Source organism: Durio zibethinus, chromosome 6 (assembly GCF_047325235.1).
Source record: "Durio zibethinus cultivar Kanyao isolate XHJ-2024 chromosome 6, ASM4732523v1, whole genome shotgun sequence".
NCBI lineage: Eukaryota > Viridiplantae > Streptophyta > Magnoliopsida > Malvales > Malvaceae > Durio > Durio zibethinus.
In genome coordinates this window covers 26,045,155-26,065,501 of record NC_143167.1, presented here as the reverse complement: position 1 = coordinate 26,065,501, position 20,347 = coordinate 26,045,155, and the positions used below count along the sequence as shown (strand labels likewise).

General features: G+C 30.2%; 1 protein-coding gene across 1 annotated transcript; it reads left to right on the top strand.

Annotated features, from left to right (window-relative positions):
• The first annotated feature begins 6,548 nt into the window (after positions 1-6,548).
• On the top strand, positions 6,549-20,197 carry LOC111286305 (Tetratricopeptide repeat (TPR)-like superfamily protein). Its single transcript, XM_022876206.2, has 23 exons — positions 6,549-7,381; positions 7,674-7,735; positions 7,888-7,980; positions 9,596-9,668; positions 9,768-10,058; positions 10,157-10,221; positions 10,318-10,449; positions 10,681-10,722; positions 10,832-11,356; positions 11,446-11,603; positions 11,929-12,442; positions 12,686-12,748; positions 12,836-12,937; positions 13,897-14,217; positions 14,303-14,395; positions 14,502-14,603; positions 14,700-14,804; positions 15,180-15,313; positions 16,315-16,498; positions 16,752-16,883; positions 16,958-17,070; positions 17,418-17,496; positions 17,582-20,197. The coding sequence occupies exons 1-23, from the start codon at positions 7,312-7,314 to the stop codon at positions 19,688-19,690; spliced, it is 5,562 nt and encodes a 1,853-aa protein (XP_022731941.2). The 5' UTR covers positions 6,549-7,311; the 3' UTR covers positions 19,691-20,197.
• The last annotated feature ends 150 nt before the right edge of the window (positions 20,198-20,347 follow it).

Below are 20,347 nucleotides of genomic sequence, written 5' to 3'. Positions count from 1 at the left end.
TGTTTACTATTGCATCAGAAGTTTTAAAATTGCCATATTAAGCACTATTTGTTCAAAAGAATTGAAATTCATCAAATTAATTATCGTTATCACTTTTAATATAAAATATTAATATAAATTATAATTTAATTTAACTTAAAAGTGATTTATGAGATTAATTAACAAAATTTATTTTGTAAATATTTATTTAATTGTGTATTTAGTATTTTAATTTTTTTGAATTTTAACTTTTTATAATTTTAAGTTTGAGTTTAAACTTATGATTAGCGACCAATTAGATTAAATCAAGTTTTATTATGTATTTCTTTTCATAATGTACTCAATTATTTACTTATGTATCCAAGCAAATTTGACTTAATAATTGTTGCATGCTTTTTTTTATTTAAAAAATTAGATTCAAATCATCATAAATTCAAATAAAAAAAGTATATTCAATTACTTATAATCGTAATTTTACTTTTAAAATACTTTTAAAATTAATTAATTCAACCACAAAAACAATGCAAATAAGACATGGAAGATGAAAGAAAAAAGTATAAATAATAAACTTTTAAATTGTTATAGAAAATGAATAAGAAATATTAAATTCTGATAATGTTACTATTTCAATTCGAATTTTGATTATATTCAATCATTTCAAATTTTAAATAACTACTAAATGGTTGACTTTTTAAAAGCAATTGAAATCGAATCAAGCTAGTTCAATTTTATAATTTTGTGTATTATATTATTTTAATTAAATTAAATTTTAACATAAGAAAAAATTTTATTTATACTCAATTTGAGTTTTAAATTATTTTAAGTTTGAGTTGATTAATTTATGTTATTCTAACTATTCTTTTATGACATCAGTAATAAATTTCAAAATAAAATGAGAACACAATACAACAAAAATTTAAGTGCAAAAGTGACTGAGATATTATTGATAATTCTAAAACAAAATCCTTATATCCAAGTCGTATAGAGATTAAATGATATATCTTCTTTTAAGGATTTTCAAATTCATATTGCAAAAATATTAATTTAGATCAACGAACTTATAATCATTCATTTATTAATCAATCTAGATTGAGGAAAATAATTCAAATAATTTATTTGAAAGAGATATCATAATTCATATAAATTTAGAAAGACCACATAGAATTAAATATTTTTTAGGTTGTTAGGATCCCTTGCAATATTCTTTACTCTTTTCACATAGAAAAGTTAATTGATATCAAAATATTAAAAAAAATCTCAAACAAAATATATATATATATATATAATCCTTTTGAATATGGTAATAAAAATGAAATAACAATTAAAAATATATCATTTTTTCATTTAGCAATAGAATTTTTTTATAAAAAATGTGAAGGTAATTATTGTGAATTTAATATTTTTAAAATTGTTGTCTATTTAATTTTTATAAATTCTATTTAATAAATTTGTTCTTATTATACTTTTATCATATATATAACAAAATATTTTCCAAAAATTATATACTTAAAGATAGAAACATAAGGTAAAGTTTATTATATTCATTGGTGACAGAATACTTTAAAAATTTTAATTATTTATATGCAATTGTATTTCGCTAACAGATATGAAAATGCTACACTAATAATTCAATTAAATTATTGACAAATCTTATCTTTTATATGTACTATTTTACCATAAAATAAAAAATTTGAAGAATATCTTAGAAATATTGACATAATATGTATTGTATATATTTATTTAATTTAGTTTTGATACTTGTATTAGTATGAAAAGTTATGATTTTAACATGTTGTCATGTATTAAACTATAAATAATAAATTAAGATCATTTACTTATCCTTTTCAAGTTATTTACGCTTAAACTTTTTATTGCTTTCGTACTTTACCATACAAATTATATCATTTAGCATACATTGATATTACTTTTTTTATATATACACAAATTAATAATAACATAATAGTACATAATTAATAATTTAGTAATTAATAATTAAAAAGTTATATGTAATCAATATAACTTAGTAATAATTATCGATAACTTAATAGTAAATTAGTAAAACTTAATAGTAAATGAATAATACTTTAGTAGTTAATAATTCATAACTTTTTAATAAATAAGTAATAATGTAATAAATGCATAATACTTTGATGGTAAAACAATTATAATATAGTTGTAAATGCATAATAATATAATATTGAATCAAGGATAACTTAATAAAAACAAAAAGTGATAACTTAATCCTTAATTATTGATAACTTAGTAATAAATCAATAATAACTTAATAATAAATTATTGATAATTTATTAGTAAATCAGTTATAACTTAATAGTAATTAATTGATAGTAGTAAATCATAAATAACTTATTATTTAATCAATTATTAGTAATAATAATTGATAATTTAGTAGTTAATTATTGAAATTTTAAAAGTAAATTAGTATGATTTAGTAATAAATCATTTATAATTTAATAGTTAATTAGTGATAATTTAATAGTAAATCATATACAATTTAATATAAATAAGTAATAATTTGATAGTGAATCATAGATAATATAGCGATAAATTAGTGACAATTTTGTAGTAAATAATCAAAAATTAAGTAGTAAATCAATAATAACATAGTAGTAAATATATAAAATTATAATAGTAAATCATTGATAATTTAATAATAATTTGAAAAGTTAGTAGTAAATTACTAATAACTGATAATAAATTATTAATAAATTAATTGTAAATCAATGATAATTTAATAGTAAATTAGTTAATCATTGATAATTTTTTAGTTAATCATCGATAAATTAGTAGTAAATTGATTATAAATTTATAATAAATTATCAATAACTAAGTGGTAAATCAATGATAATTTAATAGAAATCATTTATAATTTAATGATAAATTATTCATAACTTAATGGTAAACTATTCATAAGTAGTAAATCATTGATAATTTAGTAGTAAATCACTAATAATTTAATTGTCAATCATTAATAACTTTTTTAAAACTGGAAGTTGATAAATATCAAACCCTAGTTACTAACAAAAACAAAATAAAAACTTTTATTTTTGGATTAAGATAAACTTACCATGATCCTATTCAATAAAAAAATTAGTAAAAAATTTTAAATTTGAATAAAATAATAATATTATTATATAAAAAAATTATTTCATATATTATTAGTGGACTTTTTCAATTTCATGTTTTGTAATTGTAAATGCATAATAACATATATATATATATATATATTAGTAAATCAATGATATGTTAATAAAAAACAAGTGATAACTTAATAGTTAATCATTGATAACTTAATAATAAATCAATGATAATTTAATAGTAAATTAGTGATAATTTAATAGTAATTCATTGATAAACTCCATAGTAAATCACGAATAATTTAATAATAAATTAATGATAATTTATTATATTAATTATTGGAAACTTAAAATAAATTAATATAATTCAATTGTAATGAATCATTAATAACTTAATAGTTAATCATTAATAACTTAATAATAGGTCATAAATAATTTAATATAAATTAATGATAACTTGGTAATGGATCATAATTAATTTAATAATAAATCTATAGTAATTTTGTAGTAAATCAATGATAATATAGTAGTAAATGCAAAATAATATAATAGTAAATTATTAATAATTTAGATGTAAATTATTGATAACTTAGTAGTAAACTAGTAATAATATAATTGCAAATCAATGCTAATTTAATTGTAAATCAATAATAATTTTGTAGTACATTAGTTAATTATTGATAACTTTATGGTAAATTATCGATAAATTAATAATAAATCAGTTGTAACTTTATAATAAATCATCAGCAACTTAGTAGTAAATTATTAATAATTAATAGTAAATCATTCATAACTTCATAGTAAATAAATTATAAATTAGCACTACTTCAATGCTAATTTAGTAATATATCATGGATAGCTTAATAGTAAATTAATGATAAAATAGTACTGAATTAATGATAACTTAATTATCAATAATTAATAAATTTTTTATACTTGAAATTATCAAAGATTGAACCTTGGTTATTAGCAAAAACAAAGTTACAAATTTTATCTTGAGAAATTATGATAAATCTATCACGAACCTATTCAATAAAAAGATTTAGTAAAAAAATTCTAAATTTGAATTAAATATAATATTATTATATAAAAAATATTATATTATATTATAACTGAACTCTCGTTTTTATGCAAAAAATCCATTGTTAAATAAATGATTGCACAAATTTTATCAATAATTACCAAAAGTATATCATAAGTTACCAAAAAATAATTTAAATTACATCAAAAGGTTACCAAAATTTTATAAAAAATTATCAAAATTGTATCAAAAGCTATCAAATTTTACTTATAATATCAAAATACAAATTAAATTGTTAGTGTTTATCATTATTTTCAAAAGTATATAAAAAGTTATCAAATTTTACCTATATTATACCAAAATCAAAATTAAATTGTTAGTATTTATAATTATTGTTATCGTAACATCAAAAAAATTATTTATTGAGATGAATTTTTATGAACAAGAATTACACACCCCAAAAACTAATATATATATATATATATGAGAGAGAAAAAGGCTTCACTTAAACTAACTCTTTCATAATTTTTAAATGATTTATATTTGTTTAATCCAATCATTATATTTTATATTTTATTCATTTAAATCATGAATGTCAATATTTTAATTAAATAAATATATTAATATTACTTGTTTAATATAAAAAAATTCAATCTTTAGTATATATTAAAAAAATAGTATTCTCAATAGATATTACAATGAATGAATAAGTACTAAGAATGGTAAAATAATTTGTATTTGACGAGTTTTAATCCATCTTGATTCAATAAGGTTGAATTTTTTTTTTTTTAAATCGGTGGTCGAGTCAAGTTGGGGTTTTTTTTCCCTAAAATCATATTCGAATCAAAATCAAGTTTTAGGTGGCACCATCCTGATTCAAACATATATAAAATATGTTTTTTAATTATTTATTTAATTATATATATGTATTATATTAATAAAAATTATTATTTAATATTTTAATTTAAGATATTAACTTAATAAAAATACCATCTTTATATATAATAAAGATATAATTTATATATTAAATTAAAATTATTAAATTAATTTCGAGTCAAATCATATTGATTACTGTTTATGACTATAGGGATTTGATTAAATATAAAAAATATTTTAACATTGAATTAAAGTTGAATAAATATATTAAAAATTATGTCGAAATTAGATCGAACAAAAATCCGTAATAACTCAATCCATTACCATCTCTAATAAATAAATATGTGAAAATGTTAGGAGACAAAAGAACTTCTAGGTTTTAAAGTTTTGTTTGTCTAACATAGAGGGAGACTGAAGAGGATGACAATTCACAAAACAAGGATAGAGGAAAAAAGGTCTTTTCTTTAATTTTTGTTTCGTTTTGTATCCACTTACCATTGCAAAGAATGAAAAAATATGCAACACACACTCATCTTATCTTTCTATAAAACCATTCTGATTCTCACGTCTTGTCTTTTCTTACTTAGGCTTATGCTTGAACCACACAACAGCTGTAAAATATAAATTTTACTATATACTGCTTTCTATCATTCATTGTGAATATATAATTTTTATTTTTATAACATTTTCTTATATGTCCATGTTTGAATTATTGTCAAACAAACTCGATTTTAACCCTTTTTTTTAAAATAATTATATTAAATTAAATTTTAAAAAAAATATGTTTTTTAAGAATTTGATACTAAAATTTTATAATTTTATGATTTTATTAAAAATAATGATTAAAGTTAAATTTTTTACCCAAAAACCAAGATGGGACAAATATGAGTAATATATATCTTTGATTTTCTATCCTTTACAAAAGAGTCATTACTAATTTTATCAAAATCCAAATTTATAGTAATGATATCCAATTGAAAGGCCTACAAAGTACAAAGTAGAGACAATCAAAGGGCATGCATATGAGTAATGAATTGATATTTTGACACTGAAGATAATATCTCATAAATAGATAAAAAATAAATAATAAAACAAAATAAAAAAAACAACATGTTTTTCACGAAGTCAATTTATATTTATATATAGACTATTTAGATTATTATAACACCTTTAAAATATGTTATGCGCATAACAAGTACCAAAAATGAACATTTAATCCATCAGAATCGAGATCCTCATCAATTGAAGCCAAATATTAGATAAAGAGTTTTACTCATTGCTTTTGGAGCTATAAAATCGATTATTTGTTTAATGGGAATTTATTTCAAAATATAAGAATGGAGAAGGAAGAAATGGAGACAAGCTCGTGTACTACCATTTAGAAGCTGGCTAACTAAATATAGGAAGTACTCAATGTGTCATGCAACCATTGGTTTGAAACTCACCCAACCAATGGGCTGATAAGCTCCCTCAGTGTAGCTGTTTTCGACTTTCCAACAACAGCCTTCCAAGGAAAAGAAAGGAGGAAAAGAGTGAAAAAACAAAATAAAAAGAGCGAGAGAGATGATGAGAAAAATGAGAGGCCTGAAATTGCTAGCCTTTTTTTTATTTGCATGTGTTCAAGAAAAGAGTTGGGCTACCTTATCCTATCCACCTCTCGTTCTCTCCCCCAAACGTCAAAGCCTCTTTCACTCGGTCTCTCCCTGCTAGCCTTACATTCTGGTTTGCTTGTGTACAAAAAAGGACTAGGGCTTACCCTTATCCTATACACCTCTATTTCTCTCCATTTCTCTTCCCAAACATTAACACTCTCCCATCTCTCTCATTCTCTCCCTCTTGTCCCCCAGCTTTTCCCTTATTAATTTCTTTTCTTTCGCTTGCACTTTTTTCGTTTCCAGTTTTCCATTTATGCACACTAATATCATCATCCAACTCCCTCTCGTCATGTCTTCATCGTCAGAATATCTCACTCATCTTCTCATTTCAAAGCTCTAGTTTATATTACTATCGCCTTTTGCTTGACCTTCTTTCAGCAGTTGCTTCTCTTTTCTTTTGCTCTTTTTTTTTTTTATGTGTTTCTTTATATTAACTTTGAGTTTTTGCTGAAATTTTTGCCGTCCGGTGCTGTCAAGTCATCACTTCCTAGGTCTTCTTATTCTTTATTATAGAAAGAAAAAGTTATTGAGTGTTGGACGGAGATTTCTCTCAGAATTTGCATGCAGAGACTTTATCAGTCGATAAATTCAATCTGGGGTCATAGTTATTATCGTCAAAGAATTACCAGTTGAAGCAGTCAAATAATTCCATCTTTATAACCAATCCCACACTTGTGGTGCACAAATGGCTCCCAAGACAGGGAAGACAAAACCACACAAAGCCAAGGGCGAGAAGAAGAAGAAAGAAGAGAAAGGTACTATCTTTGCTCTCCTTCTTTCCATTTCTTCTCCTATATGCATCTCTACTTCCATGAAGGAAAACGAAGAGAAAAAATAACCACTTAAACTTACCAAAAAAAAAAATCAACAATATGATTGATATTAGTTGCTTTCACAATTCTTATCAATTCAGAAATGTTTGGTTCAAAATCCTTTACTTCCTATCTTATCTTGTTATATGCTAATTTATGGTTCAAAATTATTCTTGCCTCTTCCATTTTATTGTATTTTTCAAAATAAAAAACTGAAAACTTATTTACTCTACAGTTTTACCGACTGTAATCGAAATTACCGTCGAAACACCTGAAGAATCCCAAGTTACTCTCAAGGTATCCCATCGATTCATCCATCTCCTTCGTTCTTGCAAAATGCATAATAAAACGTACATTTCTCACATCTTCTTTTTTTTCTTTATATATATATATATTTTTTCTTTTTGTCGTTAGTGGTAACAATAATTATTTTCTTTGCATTTGTGAAGGGGATATCTACGGACAGGATCTTAGATGTAAGAAAGCTTTTAGGGGTCCACGTTGAGACATGTCATTTGACCAACATCTCCCTATCTCACGAGGTATAAGTATGCTTACACAGTTTTTTTCCATTTCGTATATTTCACAAGGTATAAATTTAGGTACATGTTTCTTTTTTATAATATCACATGTTTTGCATGTGAATAATTTTTTTTTTAGTTTCAATGTTAGAAAAGAAAATCCTACTAAAACTAAGATTACACATGCCTTTTACCGCTCAATTATTGTCCCCTTTCCAATTTGGGAATGGAAAAATATAGCATCATCGTCGGCATTTTTTGATTTAGATCCCAAGCATAAAAGGTGGACCAGCTTTGTTTTTTAGAAAATAGACCAGCTTTTATCGCTCGAATTAATGTTCTCATTAGTTCAATGGTAAATAATTTGATCTCGAGCGAATTTTATTTGTCAAAAATAAGGAATCAAACCTTCAAAAAATCCTCATTAAAAGAAAAAATAATTTAGATAATCACTATTTTTAGATTATTAATATTTTACTCTACAAAATGATACACCATTTTCGTCACCATTTTTAAAACATCAAAATATCAAATTCTGAGATGTGATGGTCCATACCCAATTGTCCATCAACGGTCTTATTTGATTGTCGCGGCGAAGTGAGGGAAGATGAGATGAGGATTTGTTAGGCATGGAAAAAACAAATGCCTGTGTTTAATTTGGTTTGATTTTTATTAATTTTTATATAAATTTATTTTTATAAATAAAATAATTATTTTATATTTAAATTTATTTAAATATGCTAAAAATAATATAAAAATAATAGTAAAATTTTAAAAAATTAATTTTTAATAATTAATGAATTAATAAAATTCAATTCAAATTTATTTGAATTTAAAAGAAATTTGATTCTAATTCATATTGATTTTTAAAAATTAAAAATACTATACATTAATCATAATAATCAAATTGATACGATTTGTAAAAATGTTATACATTAATCATAATGATCGAATTAATACGATTTGTTATTTTCGAGATGCTGCTACTATTTTCAGGATAAATGTTTTTATGAATATTTAACCATAAATTAATTAGAACTCTATGTTAAAATGATTAGAAGAAAGGTTAATTAAGTAAAGATACTTATTGCACTCTTACATTTGCCTCTTGATTCCTATTTCAAATAAAAAATATATATTCCTTCCTTAAAAGGCCAAAACCTTAAAAATTATGGAACGTTTTTAACTATAATTAAAGAAAATTGTTTACCATTTTTCCTAAGAGGAAAAGGGCAGAAAAAAAGATGGGAGTAATTATTTATGTGAAAGAAAAAAGAGAAGGAAACAACACTGAGATAATTGCTGGAATTCTTATAAAAAAACATTTTTAAATTATTTTAAAAATAAAAGAGAAGAAGACTTTAAAAGGTAATTTAGATATTTTTATTGAAAATTTATTTAATATATTAATAATGAAATTTTTTTTAATTTTACAAAGATAATAATACATTTTTTTAAAATTAATTATTTTAAATATATAAAATATATATATCATCGTTTTAATTTTACTTATAAAATTAAAAAATTATACTATCAATGTATTTAATAATTTATCCGTTGCATTCTTATCTCTCTTATAATACCGATACTTATACAATACCATATGCTTGGTATCTCGTGGGCAAATCTCCTAAAGGTGCGAGGACCTCAACTTAAGGACTCCGTTGACATCGTCTCTCTCAAACCCTGCCACCTGTCCATAACTGAAGGTAATTTGCCCCACCAACGGTCCCATTGTTTTAAATGTGTTCCTCGTTACACCTAATCCTTCCCCAGAAAATCTAACTTCAAAAAAAAAAATGGCGCAGAGGACTACACGGAGGATCTAGCGATCGCACATATCCGACGACTCCTCGACATCTTTGCCTGCACAACCTCCTTCGGTTCGCCTAAACCGGCTGCTCGAACCGTACCAAAAGAACCAGGTTTTAAGGAATCGGCTGCTTCGGATAACGGGCCAAGCCATGGTAGTGAATCTTCCGACAACTCGAAGGCGAAGGAGAAAATCGACGCGGCGGCGGTGTCGATGTGTCCTCCACCGCGGCTCGGTCAGTTCTACGATTTCTTCTCCTTCTCTCACCTCACGCCTCCTATCCAATGTAAGTGTCTTTTTTCTTTTCTTTGTAGACATGAACTCTTTATTCTATTTTTTCCATAGTTAAAATTCTTCTCTGTTTTTTTATTTTTATTTTAACAGATATTAGAAGATCAAGTCGTTCATTCCTGGAGGATAAAACAGAAGATGACTTTTTCCAAATTGATGTAAGTGAGATGCTTTACTTTGATTTTTTTTTTTTTTTTTGTGCTTTCAGAAATGGGTGCTAATCTGATTCTTTGGGATCCAACTAAAAATTGTAGGTTCGAGTTTGTAGTGGGAAACCGATGACCATAGTTGCTTGTCGAAAAGGGTTTTACCCGGCCGGAAAGCGCCCTTTTATCTGTCACTCTCTGGTCGCTCTTCTGCAGCAAATTAGCAGGGTCTTTGATGCTGTAAGTTCCATTTCATCTCCTCTTGTTCCGGCTTTTTTCCCTTAAAATTTTTCTCCATGTAAAAGCCCGTTGGGTTTTCTCTAAGATTCCAACTTGACACCTCTAAATTGAAACTTTCAAATTCTATCTGTTAGGTATCTCCTTGAACATGTTCACTTTTTCTCTAAAATGCATTTATTTATTTTTGGTACATAATGCTTTCATTTTGAGGAACTCTAATTTTCCTTGCAGGCATACAAGGCTCTTATGAAAGCTTTCACTGAGCACAATAAAGTATGTAAATTTTCAATGAGTTGCCGCATTTTGATATTAATAAGAGTCTATGGTTTTAAATTCAATTTTGTTCTTTTTTTTATATATTATTTTTACATTTACAATTCAGTTTGGCAACCTTCCTTATGGTTTTCGGGCAAATACATGGGTTGTTCCTCCTGTAGTAGCGGATAACCCATCAGCTTTTCCCCCACTTCCAGTGGAAGATGAAAACTGGGGAGGAAATGGAGGTGGACAAGGAAGAGATGGTAAGCATGACAATAGGCAATGGGCAAAAGAGTTTGCAATACTGGCTGCCATGCCTTGCAAAACAGCAGAAGAGAGGCAAATACGAGATAGGAAGGCTTTTCTTCTTCACAGCTTATTTGTTGACGTTTCAGTTTTTAAAGCAGTTGCAGCAATCCAGAACATCATTGAAACCAATCAGAATGCTTTAAGTGACCCTTCTGCTTCAATTTTGCATGAAGGGAAAGTGGGAGATTTGATCATTAAGGTGACAAGAGATGTTCCTGATGCAAGTGTGAAATTGGATTGTAAAAATGATGGGAGTCGGATTCTTGGAATGCCACAAGAGGAGCTCACTCGGAGAAATTTACTTAAAGGCATAACTGCTGATGAGAGTGCAACTGTTCATGTAAGTGAACTATTTTTGCTGAATGCTTACTATGGTGAACTAAGAACGTGGAGATGTGTTGCTGAGATTACTTTTTCTTTGTCTTGCAGGATACTTCTACTTTAGGTGTTGTGGTTGTCAGATATTGTGGCTACACAGCTATAGTAAAAGTTTCAGCTAAGGTAAATTGGGAGGGAAATCCCATTCCTAAAGACATTGACATTGAGGACCAGCCTGAAGGAGGTGCCAACGCTTTAAATGTCAATAGGTCAGCTCATCTCATGTCTATTTCATTATCAAGTAGTTCTTATTGAATACACAAAGCATATTATTTATTTTGATGTGGCAGGTTTACGTGCTTTCTTTTGGGTAAATAAAATTTTCATTTATAAAAACAAAGACATATTATGCCCTAACTATCCCTCAATGAGATGCAAGCACACAGAAAGAATCAAAGCATGGAGGCATATGCAAAGGAAAATGTGCACAAACTTAATCTTGAAACAATCGCATGTGGCATTGATATCTATGACCATAGCTTACACTACTGGATTGTGAGATATTAATGTCCATCTCTTACAAACACCTTTCAGCTTAAGGATGCTATTGCACAAGTCAACCACACCTACATCAGCTCAGCGATCACAGAATGTGGATTTTGAGAACTTGCATTCTGCTAGGGCTTCAGTGAGGAAAGTGTTAGAGGATAGCTTGCAGAAGTTGCAGAATGAACCCTCTAATAACTCCAGGTCTATTAGATGGGAGCTAGGAGCATGCTGGCTGCAACATCTTCAGAATCAGTCTTCTGGGAAAAACGAGTCTAAGAAAAATGAAGATGTTAAGCCTGAGCCTGCTGTGAAGGGTCTTGGAAAGCAAGGTGCATTGCTAAAGGAAATTAAAAAGAAAACAGATATCAAAGGCGGTAAAACTGAACAGAGTAAGGAGGTTTCTTCAGAGAACAGCCTGGATATGAGCAAGAAATCAGAAGTCAGTAATCAGAAGGATCTGCAGAAGCGAGATGAGGAAATGGAAATGTTGTGGAAAAAACTGCTTCCTGAAGCAGCATATTTGCGACTAAAAGAATCACAAACTGGCCTTCATCTTAAGGTTTCTTTCTACTTTCCCAGAAGAATAACTTTGCAAAAATTTGATCCATCCATGGTTTCTTTGAACTTATTTATGTATTCCCTTTCCCTAAAAGTTAACATGTAAAATTCTTATGTATTAAGCAATTCTCTCTCTCTCTCTCTCTCTCTTTCTCTCTCTCTCTCAAGAAAAACAAAGTTGTTTGTAGGTATTTTCTCTTTTTAAGTTTGTTACTAATGTTTTTATGGTTTGTTCATATGTCAGTCTCCTGATGAGTTGATTGAAATGGTGCATAAATACTATGCTGATACTGCTCTTCTAAAACTGGTTAGTTCTTTAACAATCAATGTTTCCCTTTCCTTTGAGATATTTTGGACTTAATATATTTGGTTGGTGTGACTTCAAATCTTTTAGGTGGCAGATTTTGGCTCCCTTGAACTTTCACCAGTCGATGGAAGGACTTTGACAGATTTTATGCATACAAGGGGTTTGCAAATATGTTCGCTGGGGTGTGTGGTAATAATTCATCTCATTATTTTTTATTTTATCTATATATATATAAACCTCATTAACTTTCTTATTGAATTTTAGATTACGTCTAGTCCAGCCAGGTGATACATACCTTTATGCCTGTAGCAAGTAGTGATGATAATCTGTTCCATAAAGGAGCAAAAAGTAATAATAGTAATATTAATGTTTTCAAATTATCCAAAAAATAATTAAAGCTAATATAAGAGTATTATTTTTCTTTGGTCATTCTATGAGAAAGTATGTCAACCAAATGACAAAATATAATATATTGTGATGATCAAGACAACAGATTGTTGCAGCAGAATTGGGTCACCATGTAAGATATGTTTAAAGAAATATAATTTCTTTTGAATAGTGAACGTGAATCGCTTTTAAACAAAGTCAATCCACCCTAAAAGACCTAGAAAGAAAAGAGGAAAAAGGTAGATTCTGACCTTTTTGAAATTGTTGAACTGTATCCACTAAAAGGACCAAGACCAAAGTTATTGCTACGCCATTAATAAAATTTTCTATTGAATGTTGTTTTGAATTGCTTTTACATTTCATTGGTAATTTTTTTCAACCTAGTTGTGGCAATTATTACATTGAAAAGACAGTCTCAGACTCTAGGGAATGCCTCTAGCAATTGTAGATATATGGCATAGATTTCTTGCACTCTTTAACCACATTGTTCTTTGTCCTTTAATATCACTTGTGTACTATGAACAAGGAACAGATTTGTGTGAGTAGGGGCAGAATTTACTAGATATTGTAGTCTTTAGTGTTATTTTGTCCAAAATATCTTCTAATGGAAAATCTTTTTGAAGAGTTTCTGATCTCATTTAGGGAGCTTGGCTTTCTATATTATTACATATCAATGACTACTATAGAGGACTGGTAAAAATTTGATAACCCCTCCCCCTGGTCTCTTCTTCCCCTTCTTCTCCTCTTTCCTATCATTTTAGGTTGAGCTTGCAGACAAGTTGCCTCATGTGCAGTCACTTTGTATACATGAAATGGTTGTTCGAGCCTACAAACATGTGTTACAGGCTGTTGTATCAGCAGTTGATAGTGTTGGTGACTTGGCTGCATCAATAGCAGCATGTTTAAATATATTGTTGGGGACACCATCAATTGGGAATGGTGAAATAGATATTATTAATGATGACAAACTCAAATGGGAATGGGTGGAAACTTTCCTTTCAAAGAGGTTTGGGTGGCATTGGAAATCAGAAAGCTGCAAGGATCTGAGAAAGTTTGCGATTCTTCGTGGACTGTGCCACAAGGTACAATCATCTTGCCATATTGTGAGGAGTCTTAAAATGAATTCTGCTTCATCTCCATTTTCTAATTGAAATGATAATTTCCCAGGTTGGGCTTGAGCTTGTTCCTAGGGAATATGACATGGATACTCCATCTCCTTTTAGGAAGTCAGATATCATAAGCATGGTTCCTGTATTCAAGGTAAATAAACCACTGAGTGGAATTTAAAACTGGAAATAATTTGTCTTACAATTCTGACTTTGGTGAGATTGATTTGGACTTTGGTGACATTGTTTCCTCCCCACAGCATGTTGCATGTTCGTCAGCAGATGGGCGTACACTGTTGGAATCATCCAAGACTTCCCTGGATAAAGGTAAATTGGAGGATGCGGTCAATTATGGCACTAAGGTATGAAGAAGCGTCTCTCTATATACTGTTCTAAATGGCTTTATTCTTCAGCAATATAAAAGACATCTGAAGTGATATTTGACTTTGACGATGTAGGCACTTTCAAAACTTGTCTCAGTCTGTGGTCCTTACCATCGGATGACTGCAGGAGCATACAGTCTTCTGGCTGTTGTGCTTTACCATACTGGAGACTTCAATCAGGTATTTGCTTTAAAATATGTTAAAATTTCTTTGCTTAGAATTTTTATCTGCATTTTAAAAAATGTTAAAATATGTGACTGGAGACCAAATTTATCTACACTGCTTTCTAAATGACCCAGAATTTTGAACCCTATTGAAATCCATTGATGATCAAAAGAAATAAAAAATAATAAATTGGAAATCATCTTTTAATTTTTGGGATTTTTTGTCCCTTAGGCACCTTTGGTGTATTTTTTAAAATTTTATTTTATTTGATATTTGAAGCATTGAATCAAGGATTAGTGCATGCTAGACATATGCTTCTGGGTTATCTCTGTCCGACATTGATGATTCTTTCAGTGTTTGCAATATACTGATCTGTTTTCAATTATTTAGGCTACCATTTATCAGCAGAAAGCATTGGATATAAATGAAAGAGAGCTTGGTCTTGACCATCCAGATACGATGAAAAGTTATGGGGACCTAGCTGTCTTCTATTATCGCCTTCAACATACAGAGTTGGCGTTGAAGTATGCTTTTATATCTTTCTAATTAAAGAAATTGTTTGCTTTTAGCTCCCTTTGTTTTTAACCTTGAGATTGAAAGATAGTCCTAAGCCTTAGCAGAAAGAGAAAGGAACTTTTCCTTGTGAGATAATCCTCTTTGTCATTTCTTTGTCAAAAGAATGCATGCTGTTGATTAGGAGAGGTAAGACGATGAGTTATGCTTACACACTTGCTGTATAGAAAATACATGTTCATATGATATCCCCATGCTGCAGAATTAATGCCATATACTTGAGCACATGATAGGTTGTTTTTAGGTTATAACCATGTTAAAAGCTGATAGCTGTTTTTCCCCCTTTTTATTTATCCTGTTTAGTGCTTAAGAATTCTTATACTGGTAAAAACTTCAAATCTACAACTCCGTCAATAGAATCAATGATTTCAGCATTGAATAAGATAACTGTTATCAACTGCAATCTGATTGCACGAGTCATGCTCAATTGTTAACTACATGCTTGTTTCATATAAACTTATCATGAAGCATCTGGATCATGATATTTTTTACCAAATTTTATATCCCATTAAAAAGTGAGATGTAATTGGGTTTATTCTCTCTCAGAACATTATCTATGTCCTGAAGAGCGTAGGTGCTAATGATAATGATATTCATAAACATCCATTTTTATATAGTTGCAAACTTCATGAATGTCCATATTTATGGTCATCATAGAACTTATACCTCATAAAAATAATATTTGATGAGGACTAGCCTTTTCATGATGGTATTTGTGTCCCAAGGAGTGTTGTTGGTAGAGATTAGTAGGAAAACTTAACATTGATTGGCCAAAAACTTAAACATGATGCTGTGCCATTAGAAGTGAAACCTGGTTCTTGAGGAAAAAAGCCCGTTACTTTGAGAGGCAAAAGTGCTATTATTTTGTAGGATGAATTTCATTATCAAGAAACATCATTGACTGAATATTGTATCAGAGTTCATGCTTAATCTTGTCTTTTTCTCATTCTAGGTACGTGAATCGTGCATTGTATCTTTTGCATTTAACATGTGGGCCATCTCATCCGAACACAGCAGCCACCTATATTAATGTAGCAATGATGGAAGAAGGCTTGGGAAATGTTCATGTTGCTCTTAGATATCTCCATGAGGCTCTCAAATGCAACCAAAGACTACTTGGAGCTGATCATATACAGGTAAACTATCATATTAACAACTGAGTAAAGTAATATGTCTGTTCATCATTTAATTAGATGTACTAGATTGAATTATGTCTGATGCTAAGATTGAAAGAATGCTGTATTCGCTGAATGAACGGAAACTTAAACTCTGGATTTTATATTATGAATTTGAGCTCTATCAAAATTATCCCAAAAAAATTCTCAATCTAAGCTGAAAGTAGACTTGGAACACTAAGGTTCATGTTTAATGTATTTGTGGGTTCTACAGACTGCTGCCAGCTACCATGCCATTGCAATTGCTCTCTCTTTGATGGAAGCTTACTCCTTAAGTGTTCAGCATGAACAAACTACACTACAAATATTGCAGGCAAAACTAGGGCCTGAGGACTTACGTACACAGGTAATTTGCTGTTTTATATGTTTGTGATTAATCTGATTGAATTAGTGATTATCTATGTACTAATTCTTCTGTAGGATGCGGCTGCATGGCTTGAGTACTTTGAGTCTAAGGCTTTAGAGCAGCAAGAAGCTGCACGTAACGGTACGCCTAAGCCTGATGCATCAATCTCCAGCAAAGGCCATTTAAGGTATAATCTACAAGCAGAATAAATACAGTTGAATAGCAGTTCATGTTGTTCAATTGAGAGTTTATTATTTATTGTCCAATTCAAGACAATTCAAAATTTTGAACCGTAGGCTCAAGTTTGCCTAAACTTTAGTTGACTTGTATTTTTCTGTTAAAATTGTTATACTTTTTTTAGTTGTCATTAATCTCTTGGAAATGAATGAACTTCCTGAAGAATATGATTTACCCAAGGAAACCTCTTACATTTTAAATAAATTTATTTGTAGAGTCACTTAGTTTTATGCAACTCTTCTCTTAGTGTTCTGTGGTGGTAAGAATTATTGACAATAGTTTCCCATTTTGGATCAGTGTATCGGATCTTTTGGATTATATAGCCCCCGACACAGATATGAAAGCAAGAGATGCCCAAAAGAAAGCCCGTGCAAAGGTTAGTCCCATATTAACCTGTCCTTTTGGTTACTTATCATCTTGATGGAAAACATATGTAAGCAAAGTTTTCCTTCAACAAACAGATTAAGGGCAAACCAGGCCAAAACTGGGAGACAGTCTCAGATGAATATCAGAATGATGAGATTTCATCACCAACTTATCCTATTAAGGAGAATTCAAGTGATAAAGAAAACAAATCTGAAGCTCAATTCATGGAATCTGGTAATGAAAAACCTGATTCACTTCTACCAGATCAACAAGTGCTGATTAAAAATGTTGGCCAAGAAGAGGATGACACCTCAGATGAAGGATGGCAAGAAGCTGTTTCTAAAGGTCGTTCACCTGCAGCTCGTAAATCTTCTGCTTCAAGGAGGCCAAGTCTAGCCAAACTGAATACAAACTTTATGAATGTGTCCCAATCCTCAAGATATCGGGGAAAGCCCAATAATTTCACATCTCCAAGAACAAACCCCAATGAGCCTACTGCTTCAGCTGGACCTAGTCTTTCTGCTTCAAAAAAGTTCGTTAAAAGTTCAAGCTTTAGCCCAAAGCTAAATAACCCAAGCAGCACAACTGGTGGAGTGGAGAAACTGGTAAACCCAAAATCAGCCCCTGCTAGCCCAGCTTCAACTGATCAAGTTACCAAGCCTACTCAAGTAGCAACTCCAATCAGTGTGCAAGCAGCTGGAAAACTATTCTCCTACAAGGAAGTTGCTTTGGCCCCACCTGGGACAATCGTAAAGGCAGTGGCAGAGCAGTTGCCAAAAGGAAATCCTCTTCCAGAACAGAATGTTCAGGCAAGCCAAGAGACAGCAGCACCAGATGTCACACCAAGTGATGTGGCAACACTAATGGTCACTAGGGAAGAACTTGAAAAAGCAACTGGAGAGAAAGAGTTTCTAGGTTCTGAGACAGAAATGAAAAGCACTGCTAATGAAGAAAGAGAAGCGCAGACAAGTGAATTGGTGTTGACAGAAACTTTGGTGGAAAAAAAGGGCACTGTAATTGAAGACATAAAAATAGAAGCTGAGACGGTAGAAGTCAACAGTGATGTTGAAATCACAAAAACGGAAGCTGCAAATGGATTTTCATATTCTAATTCTTGCAATGAGTCAAATAGTGCTAGTTCGAAAATTGAAGCATTAGAAATTGGATCTTTAGACAAATGCCAAGTTACATGTTCCAACTCAGAACCTTTGGTTGCTGTAACTGAAAATACAGCTCAGTTGCCAGAGAAAGAGGCCTCTATGCCCACTGGAAAAGTGTCAGATGAAGATCCTCAAGAGCTACCTAGTGGTGAAGTTAGCGTTAAGCAGTTGCCAACTGAAGGAGAAAAGCAAGATGAAGCAGAAATTGTTAAAGAGACAACAAAGAAACTTTCTGCTGCTGCACCCCCATTTAATCCGTCCACAATTCCTGTTTTTAGCTCAGTTACAGTTCCTGCTTTCAAGGATCATGGAGGAATCCTGCCCCCACCAGTGAATATACCCCCAATGCTTCAAGTCAACCCTGTCCGAAGATCACTTCATCAATCTGCGACAGCTAGAGTACCATATGGACCTAGGCTCTCTGGAGGCTATAACAGATCCGGAAATCGAGTTCCACGGAACAAGTCTAGCTACCACAGCAGTGAACATTCTGGAGAAGGAAACAGCTACAGTCCTCCAAGAATAATGAACCCACATGCAGCTGAGTTTGTACCCGGCCAACCTTGGGTGGTTCCTAATGGCTACCCTGTCTCTCCAAATGGATTTTTGGCTTCTTCAAATGGCATGCCAATTTCACCAAGTATTTATCCCATGTCCCCAATGACACCAAATGGTGTTCCTGTGACTCAAAATGGATTTCTCATAACTCCAACTGGACCAGTAGAATTAGCAGCTGTTGTAACTGTTGATATTGGAGCTGAAACCAAAAGTGAAGCAGTAGCAGAGCAGACTCCAGAGAGTTCCTCCACTGAAGTTGAAGGTGAAAATCAGTCAAGTGAGCAGAAACCACCAAAAGATCAATCTTTAGACAACGAAAACAAGGTTCTTGAAAATGAAGGAAAGCCTGCAGATGTGGTTCCTTTGACTGGTGCTGTTACTGTGGCAAAAGAAGCTTGCAGTGAAGTACAAGTTGATGCAAAATTGACCAAGTGTTGGGGAGATTATAGCGATAGCGAAGCTGAGATTGTTGAGGTTACAAGTTGAGGAAAACAAGATTTTGGATACTAAATGATTTGTTCGTAGCCAAGGTTTTGTATAGCACTAGAGTTACAAGTAGTGATAAACAATGCAGAGCCACTAGAGACGGGCAAGGATGGGGAAGTTTATTTTACAAAGTTTTGTGACATGTTTGACAGTAAAGAGTTGACCGAGATGGAGTGAATACTTTCTGATACAGTTTGATTTTGCAGCGCAAGGAGGCTTGTTGAGAGATTTGGTATGCGAAAGGCACATACCATGACCATCTGTTGAGTAGTTCATTGATGACTGGTACTTTTTGCTCGTTTACTTTTTTACCAAATTTTTGGTTTTTTTTTTTTACCATCACTTTCGTTGGATGTCAATAAAACATAAAGAACCGTGGAAAATTTGTACCTTTCTATGTAGTTCTCCTAAGAATAATAATTTCATGTAAAATTGACAATAATAAAGCTTCAGTTTTCTTTCCTGTAAAATATAATGCAATAGCAATATTCTGTTCTTTGCTTTCAAGCACTAAGTGTACATGTTTTAAGTTAAGCCTAATCCATAACAAGCTAATTAAGATTTTTTTTTTGTTAAATAAAAGAAACCGCAACTTAGGATAGTAGGAGTGGCAGGTGACTGCATGAATAGCTTAAGAGTTAAGCTCTGGATTCCAAA